Here is a 15,302-nt window from a genome sequence, read left to right on the forward strand (position 1 = left end):
AAGCGTTTAGTACACGCGATCCGGCGAAGGCTGGCGTAAATCACCCCGATAGGGAAGCGTGGTCGTACGATTCTGACCAGAAACGAGGAAAACCGGACGACAAAACGGCAGTTCGCGCCGGGGCCGAGCCATTCAATTAAGTTTATCTCCAGCCCTTTCCTAGACGACCGCCACGTCCACATATATCAGCTCCCGCTGGAATCTTGCAACCTGACCACGTAGCCAGCCTCCCCTTGTCGGACCTATCTGCACTCTTGGGCACACGCAGCCGGTCTAACGCGAATGCTTAACCTGCTGCATGAGAATCGCGGATATCTGGCTGATCGGTGATGTTTTAGACCCTAGGCAACGCCACATTGTCTACATATATTCCTCTGTTGCATATTTATAGAGACCCTCGGGACTTCTTCTCAGGCGGAGGATCACGTTTTGCGTTGGAATTGCAAATTTTTCAGCCGCGAAGATTGCCACTGAATCGCATTGTGATGAACCTCGTGTCATTCAGTGGAACTTTAGCTGGTGTTCATCTGGTGGTGGTGCAAGAGTAGGAGGCTTTTAAGTGCCTTTTTTGAGGAAGCACAGTTATCGAGTTATGTTTCATTTTAACACAGTTTAGTTACGATTACGCTCACTATCTGGACCATTAACTTCATCAGTGATACGTGACGTTCGTCTGTGGAGAATCCCAAGAAGTTATGTTCCTTAGAAAGCATCATGGACTTTTTATGGCACGTCCACCAGCGTCCAATGTTTCGTCCCCTGCTCGTAACTCCAGCGTGCCGCGGTGCAAATGGTTACGTTTCTTATCTATCCCCTATACGATACACCCAGTTCCTTCCTTTCCATTTCCCCGGTCCATTTCACCGTTCGTAAGTTCATTTTTCCGCGATATCGTGCTGGTCGTGCGTAAAATGGCTATTGGTCCTCGCTTGAATTTCGAGCTTGTCCATAAAGTCGCTTTAAAGCACGGAAAGCAGGGGGGCGAGACTTCTTTTCGGCCAGGGGAGCCTTCTATACAAACAGTGACCTACTTCTGAGGAATATCTTCCATCTGGGTAGGAAGTAGACTTCTTTGATAGCGATCTGCACGCTCGGAGCCAGGAAACCATGCAAATTTGACTTTGTTGTCGAAGACCTATCAGCGATGGTATATCTTCGAGGAAGAATATTCAGCCAAATACTTCTTTGTTACGACCTCCTTTTAGAAACTTCACAAAGAGTTGAGTCATTGATACTATTTACCTCCTGAAAGAGGTTTTCTGTGAGCTTCACGTGTCTTCAGGGGTTTATCGATATTATCAAGGTTAGTATCTTTCTCAGGAAACTATTTAGACGAATAACATATGGAGAATATTTTCTAAGAATTCTTACACCTTAATTTTTACATAATTTTCATTTCCATTTCTGTCTTAAAATATTCTTCTGCCTACTGAATCGTACGAATGGCGCGCATAAAATGTTCCACGAGGATTTGCTAAGAAATTGGTGTTATTGTTCGATGGCAAAGTACACGAAGGCAGCTTTTTTAGCGCTGGTCTGTCAGCGAAGGCGACTCGAACAGGGAGTCAGTCTGCCGTGAAGGCGATTCCGGCTCTTCTTAAAACTCACCCTCCACCCTCATACTTTCCCTTCCGCGCGCAAGGGCTCCCCACGCATCTCAGTTAGGTTAATGGAACGCATTGCCGCAAACGGCAGGAAAGTTAAGGCCGTTTCCGATTGCAAATGGACCGAGGGCGAATCGCACTGGCGACGGTTCGTCGAGTTCGACGAAGGGATACAGGTAGCGGGAAAAACCTATCTGAAGCTATCTTGGTAGAGTATCTTCGATACTCGCTTTAAGCTGTGTTTAGGACACCCTACAATTTGCTGTCAATTTCTGGACAATATTAGGAGAGACGAGTTGAATTTGCAAAATGTTTCGAGACTTACAGATTTTTTTGAAAAGCCTCTTATTCTACTATAAGAGTGTAGTAGAGTCTATGACACTAACAGAGAGATGATGATAAGAACTTAAGCGAAATTGGGAAGACATATATTATATTTATTTTCAGGGAAAGTAAAATCAATTTTAAGTTACTTAAAATTCGCCACACAGCGAGGTGTTGAAAAGAAGAAAAGACGCGTTCGAGAAGAAGCGCAACACGGTATTTATCTCGATGTAAAATATGAGAAAAGGGCGGAAGAGGAGAGAAAAGCAAAGGCGAAGCCTTCCTGTCGCGGCGGAATGAAACGCTCCTGGTTATTGCTTGTTTATTCCGTTGTTTTGCATGCCACGACAGATAGCAAGGAACGCGTTTCTAACGTCGAGTGCATTTCGTACTTCTTCCTACGTCTGTGAAGCAGAGTCTCTCACAATCCCCTGTCTCTCGTTTCCCTGATTTTTCAGGTAGACGTTCGCTGCATACTTATTGCATAATTCTGAACCGCCTGTAGAAACCGTCGTGAATTATTGCAGGCCACTTCCGTCAGGGTTCCCTCGACATTCTGACGCCTATTTCTTCACTATTATGTTGAAGTATAGTTGCGATCGAAAGCAAAATAAATGGACCATTTTGCTCTGTGTCAATATAGATTGGTAAAATAATGAAATACAATTTTGATTTTGGATTGTCTTGGTACTCGAGGGGATTCAGTAATTTACAAGATCTAGAAATTGCACGCGAATATTGGAGATAAATTAGGATTCCAATTAAGCGTTTTAATTAACAAGATACATGTATTTCAGGGGAGCAGCATAGCAGTATCGTGATCGTAAAAATTTGTCATAAAAGGCGAAAAATTGCTCCCGTTGGGAATAGAAATCGTATAGTGTGCCATTCGGCAATGGTAGTTAAAAGGAGTCGTTTCACGCTGCTTCTGAATAGACGAAATTTGCATACGCGACACGTTCGTAGAGACGAAAACGACTGGAACTGTTTCATTTTTACTGGATCTTCTACGTAAAACGATAGTCGAGGGAATAAGAAATTCTGTTTAATTGAATTTCATGCACCTTCAAGATTGCTACAAAAAATAATCTATAATTAATATAAATTCCTTATAAAACTTCTTTCACTTCCATAACTGTGTTAAAACTTGGCAGTAAAATTAATCGATGCACTCGACGATAATTCTAACCAGTTGGGATAAGAAGGATATCGTTCCAAGGCAACGCTCTTGAATAATGAACGTTCACGCGCTCAAGAATATTTTTCGGATGCATCAGCGTGGAAGCCGCGATTAAACGATGCCGCCAGTGCCACTATCGCAGCTGCAGATACCGTAATGTGTAACCTGCATTAACCGTCTGCAATATTTTCGATGTTAACGCATCTATCACAAGGCTTGGCTGTTATCTCGAATAAATGAGCACAGGATATGGTGATTCATGAAAATAACTGTAATTAGGAACGAAGAAAATTTTAATGCGCCGAACGGGACATCACGAGCGATTGATATCATCGTTGCATTTACATCTCGCTGGATATTCACCTTAAACGTTATCTCGAACGAAAGTGTTGAGGCTCGTTCCAGTTAACACTCTGAATAGAAAATTATGGAACTGTTATTAATTCTATGAGTATATCACTTGAATAAACTAGCATGTGTATTTGAGAATTTATGGTACTGATAGCATATCGTAGTTAGAATTTTATCAGAATAATAACAGTTATCGTAATAGTCTGTATAAAAGATGGAATCGGTTTCAGTAACTGTAAGAGGGGAAAGTTCCCCCGACGAGCCAAAATTTTCCTCAGGAAACGACGCATATAATTGGCAATATCGTTGCATTTGCATTTCGCTAAGAATCCACGCAGAACAATACCCTAGCTCTGCCAAACGGCGACTCCTTAGGGCGACGCTTTTTCGGCCCTGTCCTTCTTTTCAATTCGCTTTCACGGGCCGTTAATTCGCAAAGAATGCGCTTTGTCTCCTCCATGGAATCTACAAAGCGCGTTGTTGAATTCGGACCTCGACAGCAGTTCACGAAGTTTATTGTATTTCGACTAATGAATTAGCCCTGTCCGCTTCGAGTGCGCAAAAATGTTTGCGTTCTCTTGGGAAATACGTCTACGTGAGTGGTTCTGCAGAAGAGGATGGGGAAGAAAGTCTTTTAAAAGAGTAATTCACGATTAAGCGACTCTTGGAACGGTCAATTACTTTAAATTATAAGTAATTAGCGAAATTTAGTAGAAAAAGAGACGTGCTCCCCAATGGAATATTTAAGTTCAAGATAGAAACATAAAAATTGTGGAACCATTAAAAAATGTGAAAGAAATTATTGCTAAGTATAATAAAAATTAAACAGACTTCAGACTGCAGTATGGTTCAAAAGTATCCGTTTAATGGCTGTTCCAAACTTCCCGAATTATAATTGAATAACCCTTCCATCTGATCTGACCCCTCCGAATCCACCCCTAAGCAACTTTATCTCGCGATCGCTGTATTCATTACAAATAATAGGCTATTTTCTCGACAACCACTTCGAATACGGTACGCATGTTGCTCGAGTGGCGTTAAAATAAGTTACGCGCGTTATGGTTCTCACCCCGTTTTTCTAGCAACCCCTTTCTCTGACTTATCGAAAAAGGCATCACGTGGCGCGAAATAACGTTACAAAATGACTGGATAACACTTCGAATCTAACGTATTGTCTGAGGAAAAAGAGGATATGAATTTTGGAACGTTATTACATGGAAGAAGTAAAATTTAAAAGTTTAATAGCAACGTCGGTAAAGGGAGAAAAAAGGATATCTTACGTTTTTAAGCAGCTTTGATCTCGTTCCTGAAGTAGCTTGAGGTAGTTTCGAAGCGATTTAAACATCGTCGAAAATTGCCTGGAAGTATTTTCTTACGTTCCAACAACCATCGAAATGCAAACGGAAATTCAAATAACGTTCGCGAAATTCCCGAGGAAGTTGCGGGGAACTCTTATCGACAGTTTGTGAGAGGACTTCTTTAAAGTTCCATCTTTTTTTCTAGTTGGGGAGAAACGAGAAAAAGTTCGAGACGATAAACGAGAAGGATAATCCATGATGGATAGTTTTCCAATCTAAATACACTTTCAAATATTCAAATATTTAAATTTTCAAATATTCGAATATTTAAATTTTCAAATATTCAAATTTTTAAAATCCTTTCTCCGTATTGTGTTTCGTGGATCCCCTTTTCACAATTCCTGCACAATTAATTTACTTTTAGAACATCACGAAAATATAGAAAGTGCCGTTTCATCACCTAACCCATATGGTTAAAATCCGCACACACTGTCCCCGGCTGACCAGCAGGTTTATTGCGTTTTCGATTTAACCAAAGTCGCGGCAATCAATCTATCCGTTCGCGGAATCGTTCAAGCGGCGATTCATCAGTCGGTCCATCGATGGGAAATAAATAATTTTAACGCCACGGCCCTAGCCGCATATCGGTCTCCCCAGTGGCGTACAAAAGCTGCATAAATCATGCGAGATTACTCTGGCAGTGTATTTTCCGTTTTTTTCACCGGTTGCCCCCGGTTGTTTTTGTCACGATACTTTATAGGCTTGCAAATACGGGGCGGTGGAAAATGCGGCCGTGGGCACGTCAGGAGCAGACCAGCTACGGCCCCTGTCGTACATCATTCTCCTCCCGCGGTGCGATTCGCCCACGAATTCGAATACGCTCCGCCGCCGTCGCGGAGTTTGCCACGGGAACAGATTAAAATGGGATAAACGAGATTATATCTCGGACGACTCAGCCTGATGCTAAATTTATGTGTCTCTGCATAAGCGCATGCTTTTCTTCGCGGTTTCCTCGTTCACGAAGTCGGACACGGCCTTCGCAAATCCAAGGCTTAAAGTTCTTGAGCATCGGAACATAGAAACTCGACATTTTCGGAATAACTGAATGGATGAGTTGAAGAACAGTGGAAGTTTAAAACTAGCTATTTTTAAGTAATCACAAAACTAGATCTGGACCTCAGAGCCGAATACTGATTAAAATTTATCTCCTCTTAGCTTTCTCTCTATCCAAAATTCTTCTTTAGCCCAAACTACTTAACTGCTCAACTCTACGCTTTTTAGTTCCAGAATGAAACACACATTTTCGACATTACTTCAAAGCAGATCATTCGAAGCGTTTCCAATTCCAGTGAAATCCTTGCGTCACGAAATTACTGCTGTTTCGTTTGCCGACGCAACGGATAATCCTTAGAGCCGCGCGAGATAATTCAGAGGATTTCACGAGAGCAGGGCAGACAACCCAGACGGAAGCGATTACAGGTGTTAGAAGGTGCATCGCGGTCGAAATGACATAACACGGAGTAAATCACGGGAAAGGAGAGGAACGTGATTACGGTTAGGTGGAACGTAGCCCAGTGCCTTCGGGTTTACGAGGGAGCCTGTTATCTGATAAGAACTCGCGAGACGCCGTCAAATGCAACGCTATAGCGTCCCGTTTTTCCACGTCTTTGATGTTTCGTGGCTTTGCTGCTTGGCGGTGCTATTACTCGGTTATAATTAATTCCCTCCTGTGGCTGATCGATATTTGTATTACCTCCGCTAATTATATTTCCATGCAGCTGTGCACGGGATGAATCAAATGTACTTGTTGACAAGTGATTGTAGAATAAATTCAGTGAGACCAAAGACGTGGAATTTTGGATGCTTTCGGAAGAGATTATTTTCTGACTTACCTTGTTGATCTGTCGTTGCAATTTGGTGATTGTCGCTCGATCACGTTGCGCAGCCAACCGTTCCGCTTGTAATGCTTGTTCCAATTCTTGTACTCGTTCTTCCAGGCTCTCCTGAAACAATAAATAGTAAAGATGCAATTGTTAGAGATTACAAGAAGTATTTCCTAGTACCTAGTTCTTAGTACCCAATATTTTCTCAGTTCCTTCCTAAATTAATTACAAATTTACTTTCACTCTAAGACAGTAAACTCCCAAATATCCTATTTAGACATTAACCATCCATTTTAGTCCCCTCGATCCCTTTCAATCCATCCAAATATAGTTTCAATTTTCTATCTTACAGGATCTTGTATTCCAAGTGCTCGTAGCCATTCCAAGCAAATGAAAAGGCCATAATAACAGAACGGGGGATCTCACGAAAGGTTCGCGTTAAACAACATGTAACGAGATACGATAAAATATCCACAGCCTCGGGGAAGAGTGTCCGTCTTGGATTACAGAACGACTAAGACAACGAGCGTCAAGTGCCTCATGACCACAACAGTAATTGCTTCTCCTGCTTCTTGGAGGAATGCTCTCTGCGGCCAGATTAGTGGATTTTAGCCAGAATCTACTGCCAGCTCCGGTTTCCATGCATCGTTATGGCAACTATGCCGAAGATTTATTCAAGCGATTAACAAAGACATCCAGATGACAGGGCTAGATAATACTGCCACATAGTTGGACGATTAACCGGGGCAAACAGTTCGCTCTACACAGACTTTGCAAGCATCTAATGTGAAGCGAAAGTCTCAGGTTAATTTGAATACTAATTTGGATATTAAAGTGAAGACCGCGTTAACTTTGACCGTCTGCGCCTAAGATTGAATTAAATTTGCTTTTCGAGCCATTAAATATGCCAGGCTTCAAACTTTCAATTTTCAACCCCACTGAGCTTGCATTTAATTTACTCCTCAAGACTTTGTTATTAATAAACGACGCCCTGACGAAGAATACACTTACTATCAACCGCGCAACCGATTCTACGGACGCCACAGGAGTTCGCAAAAGTTTCATCCCCAAAAGGATAAACAACCCAGCTCCTCGTTCCCGAGAACGCTTGAGAGTTTGCGGAAGCATTTAGCGGACCCCCGGCCGCAGTTTTTCCCGCCAGGGGAAAAGCGTGCAAGCCGTGGAAAACCGGTTGAACCGACGCAGGCCACCGCGTATTTCTCGGTTTCGGGAATCCGAATCGGCCATCCGCGTTCTCGTAATCTCTAAGTACACGTACAACGTGATCTCTCCAGGAACTTTAAGCCCCTGTTAAGGCAGCTTAAAACTCGAGCAACAGGAATTACGGGGAGGGAATATCCCGCTGAAAGTTACAAGGCAAAGTTCCCGGAGTTCCCGTTGCGTTTGCGGCTGCGAAAGTTAATTGAGAAACGGTCCACCATAAGCTTTCGATCTATGCGCGATACGGGATCGAACCGTTCTAGGACTGTACTGTAAGATAACAGAGGAACTTGGCTTGGCTCGTGGTCTGTTCGGTTCAAGGAGTAAAGGAAAAAGCTACTATGTTGCTGTTTAGATGTTGGAAATTGGTAAAACCTTGATTTTTGCAATGGATACTTCTGTGTTTTTAGTAGTATACAACTCGTTATAATTCTACCTTTATCTATACGAGATGAATATGCCCAGACACTCCTACAGACCAAGGCAATCAAGCATGGTGTTCGACAACAGGTATCAGAAATTTTAAGAGGTAATTCCACCTGCTAAAATAGAACAAAACTGAAGAATAACAAAATTGCATTTGAGGCTCTCTTTCAGAGATAATAATTCTTGAAATTAAGCGTGAAATGTGTCTGACCCAGGCCTCATTCTACTGACGCCGTGCATCAGGCAGGTCAGCCACAGTGAAATAAGTAGAATAAATCTCAAGTCAGACACAGTTCACGCGTAAATTAGGCATTTTCTCAGCAACTAATATCCTCTATCTTTCTCTTCGTCTTCTTTCGGCGTATGGAATATTGTAATCGCTTCTTAAAATTACTGACACCTGTCGCCGAGCACCCTACATATCTACAGTATTAGCATGCAAAGTAGCCGAGAAGACAGGAAGCAATTTCTATTTGTCAAATAGTAGTGATTTTCTATTCCTGTCCAATTTGCGTCCTCGGCGTCGGTGATTATCAAAAGCGCTCATTGAGGGCATCCAAACGGAATGTTAATGAGTGCCGTTCTACGAGGGCTGTTGGTAGCGATTTGACCATAAGTATCGGTGCAATCCATTAGATTCGAGGCGGCGGCGACGCGACGGTTTCAGGGGTCCTCGAGGTACCCAACGACGCTTCCACATTGCTCCGCGCGGGGAGGATGATTCGTATGCGGGGGCACGTAGCTGCAATTCACCCTTTCTAACCCCTCGGTGAGTCCACGTTTTAGTACTCCGCACGGCTGCCTATTGTTTGTCGCGAGCGAACCAAATTATACCGGGTGTGCCGTGTGTTGTTGACCAGCCGATCTGACCACGCTCTGCTGGCTCGATGCGAGGAAAATGTTTGCCGAATGGGGCTTTGTCAGCTGCCTTGCTTGCTGATGATACTTTGGTGCAGATGCTGCTGTACAATTCCTAAGATGGCGAGAAGTTAAGACAAAATAGAGGAAAGGTGGATATTCTTTTTTTTTTTTTTTAGGATAAGCGATTTGAACAGATGTGTTTGCAAGCTGTTTTAAGAGATGGTTTTGGTTCTACCTGGAATTTATTTTGAATACCCTGTAGAGGTTGTTAGGGTTCCCCTGGAATCTCGCGTATACTTGTAAATCTGTATTAAAGGGTTTCTAGAATGACCATGGCTGACATTATCGGGAAAGTATTGGATTTCCTCGGATTAATGGCGCACCCTGCGTCCTGAATAATTATGAACCCGTCAGGGTTAAACGAGGAAGGATTTAAGACTCGGTTCTTACCCCACGATTTTTCCCTACGTCTCAATCTTCCATACCTTTCAACCTTGAATTTCCAAAAGTCCACAAAAGTCAATGTAAAACTACAATTTCACCACAAAATTCATTTCAATGCAAAGTAATTCTTCAACCCACCCTCTGTTCCTTCCCTCGACCATTCTTTCGTAATTCGTCCAGCTCTCGTAGCCTCTAAAGAAGAATTTCTTCACAGTTTCCCGAGGTAAAGCGAACTTCATTCGACGATCTTCCGACGTTTTTCAACGATTAATTAAATCCGTGTGGACCAGGAGGGGATACCAAGACGTCTCGTCTCCTGGCTCGCGCATCCACGAGCCCAGAGTCCGTGCAATTATTACAAGCTGCCCTTTCCCCTGCAGAACTAGCCCTTGTGTGCGCACCCTTCGCGATGGACGAATGGGGGCCGAGGACACTGCGCGTGGGATCCATTCGAAGACCCATAGAATTAGTACGGGGACTTCCGGGACGTCATTTAAAGTACAGAACCGCCGCGATGAGCCCACTCTATATGCAGAGATTCCGTTAAATTGCAAACGCCCATTTTCCAGTGAACGGGGAGGCGACCGAGAACAAGGGTAAGGTCCTGGGTCCGCGTCGCCCTCGAGTAATCAGACGGTTAACTCGATCCCGAGAACGTTTACGGGACGACAGCTCGAGCCGATTTTCTTATGCCCCGGAGAAAACCTCGCGTCTGCCCGCCCCTGACCCCCTGCCCCAGCAGCGCTGTCCCAGGGGAATGTTAATTTCGAAGGAATGAATTTATTCGATTTACCGAGAAAAGATTAAATCTCGCTTGAAAGCGTATTAACTGCTCCCGTCAACGACCGATGAACGAGGACTCTGCGATTTCGAATTCTTTTGGGGGGTTCTTTTTGACTGAGTAAGACGATGGTGGGATTAGTGTTGAATGACAGGATTTTGAGTCGCTAGGAAATTTGAAGATTTCAACATTGTGAACTAGGTATTCAGCTTCTGCATATTTGGTTAAAATTGATGCAGTAGCAATGCCTGGAGGTGTAAGTCAATGTAATAATATGTATCTATGTAGGAGGTAGACAAGGCTCTACAGTAGAACCAAGTGTCCTGTATCTCAAACGTGTTGAGATTAGGAAATTGCGTCGACATTACATGGTTCCTTTGTCTTTGACACTGGCATGTGTTCAATTTACCAGTCGAAAGTGTGAAGCTTCTCTCCGAATAGTGACACTGTACACCATACCTAGAATTCCTCTCTACCTACGCTTGCTACATCATCAAAAATCATTTCCTATTTCTTTCCTAAACTGCAAATTACTCAATTAAAATTTCTTAGTATTTCATAAGAAAATAAATAAATTTTTCTGTCACACAATATTGATTACATTTCTCCAACCCCCTGCAGATCGACACCTAGCGGCAATTTCTACATAAATTGAATCCACTTCATACGGTTTCCAGAAATCCACGGCACAATGTATCCAATTCGAAATCTCGGCGAGGTTCATAGCGACGCTCGAGGAGATTTAATAGACTTTCAACGCGAAATATGATCGTTTTGCATACGTAAGAGGTCGCGGGCCCGAAGCGAGGGCGTCTTTTGGAGCACGCCAGCCACTTACGCCAAAGAGACTTACCCCAAAGACGACAACAGCTCTTTGGTGTCGAAATACGTGTGAAGCATTCGCGCCTCTAAATGCGACTGCCTTAGGGTGACGTCTCTCTCCCTCCCTCTTATTCCCATCAGTCTATCGCCTTTCCTTCATGCCCGCAGATACACGCCGCCTTCCGTCAAAACGTGTTATCATAAATCTTAATGAACTTGGAGGATTTACGAATCATTTATACATGCTGCTCGAAACGCTCGGAAGATTAAGTGAACCGGTGAAACGGAATATCACCGCGAAACACATAACCGAGGGGAGTTTCGAACCGCTTTCTGTAATCTTCTTGCACGTTCTATTGCGAAGTTTGTTTGATTAATTCGCGCGCTTTGGCTCTTTGCATCCAGCCACCAAGTACCTACGCGTTTCTTCCAGCCGCGTTAATTGAATTTCTTAAGATTATGGTGTTACAGCGGGAAATGGATAGTGCCTAGAAGAGGGTGGGTAATCAGCGGCGATGAGTAATATTCAAGACGATTAGAGCAATATTTAGCTTACTTGGGAGAGTAAAAGCAATTTCGAGGGAGGTAGGTGATATTTTTTAAACTAGAGGCTTGAAGTTTTTGAAATTTCAGGATTTTCTAAAAGTTACTCTTAATAGCTGCAAATTAAACTTTTGGATTGAAGTAAGATTCTAGATTCTAGACACTTTTAGAGATACAATTGGACTATTCCTCAAAAATATCACTTCCACCCATCGCGTAGAGCGTGTCCCTACAAAATGATTTTCATCAGTGAAGTATCGCGAGATTGAACAATCCACAAATCACATTCGCGTTTACATTACGTCCCGCCGTTAATCCCAGAGAGTTTCCCGATGAATTATTAGTCGACCCTCTGATGTTCGGCCAGATGCGAGGCGCACGAAGGTACGAAATCAAAGCGACATTTGTGTCGGCGACACGTGTTTTTAATTTCCGCGTGGAAACGCGCGGGAAACAGTCGCGCCTTTAAAGTCGAGCTTCGAAGCGGCGACGAGAGCTTTGCCCTCGCCCTTTTGAACCTCGTTCCACCCACACAGACACAGCTAATGAAAATCGATCAAGAACAGGGCTTGTCTCGTTCCAGGGATTTCCCTTTGAGCTACACGCAATCGGAAAAATTGCACGAACCCTGCTACTCAAAATTTAAGTATTAAATCTCTGGTATATCTAGTACCAGGAAATTGAAAATAAGCTTTTCCAGAACTTTAGTAGCTAAATTGTAATATTTTTGCTTTCAAACATCAAAATCACTTTAATATTGTTACTTTCAAGTGCTTCAAAAGCTTGTTCAGATTTCATGTTCACTCCACCAAAGGGAAATCGTTTTCGTGTATGCATTCACAGCGATCACGAATTGTCACCCACTTAATTAATCAAAATTTCTTCAAACATACCTCGTATCAGTGAGTTGTAAGTCTGAGCGATGAGTTCTTCACGTTCCGAACGTTTCAGATCGATTCAGTACGAAAAATATTAATGTCACGAGCGCGAATGATTCTCTCTTGAACGCGAGCACGATACTGAAACTTTGATATCCCCTTCCAGGGTCTTTTGGGGTTGTCTTTTAATTTCGAGTGTGTGATTGGCCAGTGTTCTGAGGAGGAAGGGAATTCCCTGAGGAAGCGAATTAATGTGGGCCCACATGGGCCCTTTTATAGCTTCTTTATTGCTCCACGACCCTCGCAAAAATCCACGAGGACGATTTTTAATTTTATCGCGGGACAAATCCAAATGGTGACAGCTGCGATTAATAAGCACACCTGTAGAAAATGTCCTCTCTCTCTAGGTAAAGATTCAGATTACGATATAGTTAGCAAATAGCAATGAACAGAGGGCAAGGGGAAGAGAGAGGTGGTTGCAATTACAGCGATTATGGTATCAAAGCGGTAGTGTATCCGGAATGCTGATTGCACTGCCGTCCAAGATTCTGCCCCGCCTTTTAATGCTCCTGGTGCAGTCTTTAATGCGCGCACACCGCGGCGATTTATTATCCCCCGGTTGACACGTTGCTATAATTTACCGCTACATTCGCGGAATATTTCTTGGACCTCGAATACCGCGGAAAATGCGAAACAAACTGGCGATCCTGGTTCGTGTCTCGCCCCGAGCCCCTGTTTAATCCCCCTGCTCCCAGAACGATATTTATAACAACAATTCGTTACCTCTTACTCTTAATTCCCTCGCGGTTTTCTCTCTCTACATACAAGGAAACTTGTAAGTGAATTACTGGGAGAGAGAAGCTCAGGGTTCTTCGAAAAAGGGTGACGTTTACGAAACAATTCCTACTTCATTTTCAATTTTAATGTGAAGATAACTTGTTCTTGAGCTTGGCCATGAGACAGTTTCCTTTACCTGAATACAAGGATAAATCGAGAAGCTTCTTTTGTGATGTCTGGTATGAATTATTAAATGAATATCATGAATATTTCTGCAACAGCGTGTGAATAATAAAATGCCCCCGTAACGTTCCACTCAGTCGACTCCTGTTAACCTTGTTCATGACGATAATCGTAGCGGCGACCATCTAGACTGCTATTTTAATATTAACTATCCGTAACGCTGCACCAACGCAATTACTACAATTACGGTATCGTTACACCACGCGAGTAGAATGATGATCGACGCGAATCGGTTTGTAACCATCCATGTGCGATGCCGACAGTCGTTTTCTATAGAACAATGCGACATCAAGATTGTGTGTTCAGCCTAAGCTGGAACAGTTGGTCGACGACTGGCATTGCATTAATATTAATCAAGGCTTCGGAGACACGCAACATCGATGATCAATTATTCTGCATGAAACGTGCACAGTGTGCGATCAAATTATTATGAAAATTTCCCTGCTAACAAAGAAACATACGTAGATATATAACAGAGAATATTATTGTACAAATTTAGCGGAAAGCTAAACAGCATTTTTTGGGTTTAACCCTCAGGTGGACATTGCCAGCATGACCCACGACTTCAACATCAGGGTTGGGTCTGTGTTATCATATAGAATTCATGATTGAAGATAAGGTCCCGCGTTTTATGACCTAACAATCGTGAAAGGTCCTTAATCAGTGCAGACAATTAAGCTGCGACACCAATCTGTGACGGAGTCGTTGGTGGGGAACTGGGGCTGGGGGGGAGCGTCGATTAACAATCATCAGGCCCAATCCCCCTACACCGATTTCGACCTATTCCCTCTCTACTCCCCACTCCTAGTCGACGAAGAATTTTTCGAAGTCCTTGCTCATCAGTCACTCCTCAGCCTTCGATCAGGTTGGATCGATTTTCTCCGATCTGATCGTTGTCTGGGGGTACCTCACCCCCTCCCCACCTGACCAGCTTCCATTGGTCAGTCCCTACCCTTGATCAACTCCCACTGGTCATCCCTAACCCTTGACCAGCTCCCACTGGTCATCTCTAACCCTTGACCAACTCCCACTGGTCATCCCTAATCCTTGACCAGCTCCCACTGATCAAAAGATAGAAGATCATCCAGCCATCTGCTTCCAGGGTTCAATTTTAAGCGTTTGCTAATTTCAAAATGCTTATAATAATTCAATCACTCACTATATCTACAGAGATTATTCCCTTGATTATTTTATGTATAAATTTTAACGCGAATTGTGAATTCACGGCATGAGAAACGTTGAATGTTCATTAGGGAGACGGAATCTGAATTGAACGGTACTGGGATTGGCCAGGAAATATCGGGCACAGGGCGCCGAGTAGTAATTGAAACTGCAAACGCTTGCGGACTGCGGTCTTGACGTCTGTTCCAAATTTGCTCGAAATACACGAACTTCGTCAACGTGTCCCGAAAGTGTACACGTGCTCTACATGCATGGACACGCCCGCTCGTTTGCATGTAAATTATTTGCAAGACCCACTAACATCAAGCATGCACGTCAGCCTAAGTGCAACATGTTCTTGTCCCTTGCTTATGACGCTCGAGGAACTTCCTGATTGATTTTAAGAACGAGCTTTACCGAATCACTTTGTGTCGAGAATGATCACATAGTACCTGAATGCCTGAATATCCAAGGATCTAAATCCCTAGCTTTCATTATGTACCTA

At 43.3% G+C, this 15,302-nt stretch overlaps 1 protein-coding gene across 6 annotated transcripts in view; it reads right to left on the minus strand.

Annotated features, from left to right (window-relative positions):
* The window catches only part of LOC143179065 (uncharacterized), a 241,932-nt gene that overhangs the window by 56,761 nt on the left and 169,869 nt on the right, over nt 1–15,302 (minus strand). For all 6 annotated transcript variants that reach the window (XR_013001893.1, XR_013001895.1, XM_076378087.1 and 3 more), the window contains exon 4: nt 6,650–6,760. Coding sequence is in view for 4 of the 6 variants with exons in the window: in XM_076378087.1 (XP_076234202.1) it covers nt 6,650–6,760 (111 nt within the window). In the remaining 2 variants the exon portion in view is untranslated. The remainder of the gene's footprint in view (nt 1–6,649; nt 6,761–15,302) is intronic.

Source organism: Calliopsis andreniformis, chromosome 1 (assembly GCF_051401765.1).
Source record: "Calliopsis andreniformis isolate RMS-2024a chromosome 1, iyCalAndr_principal, whole genome shotgun sequence".
Taxonomy (NCBI): domain Eukaryota; kingdom Metazoa; phylum Arthropoda; class Insecta; order Hymenoptera; family Andrenidae; genus Calliopsis; species Calliopsis andreniformis.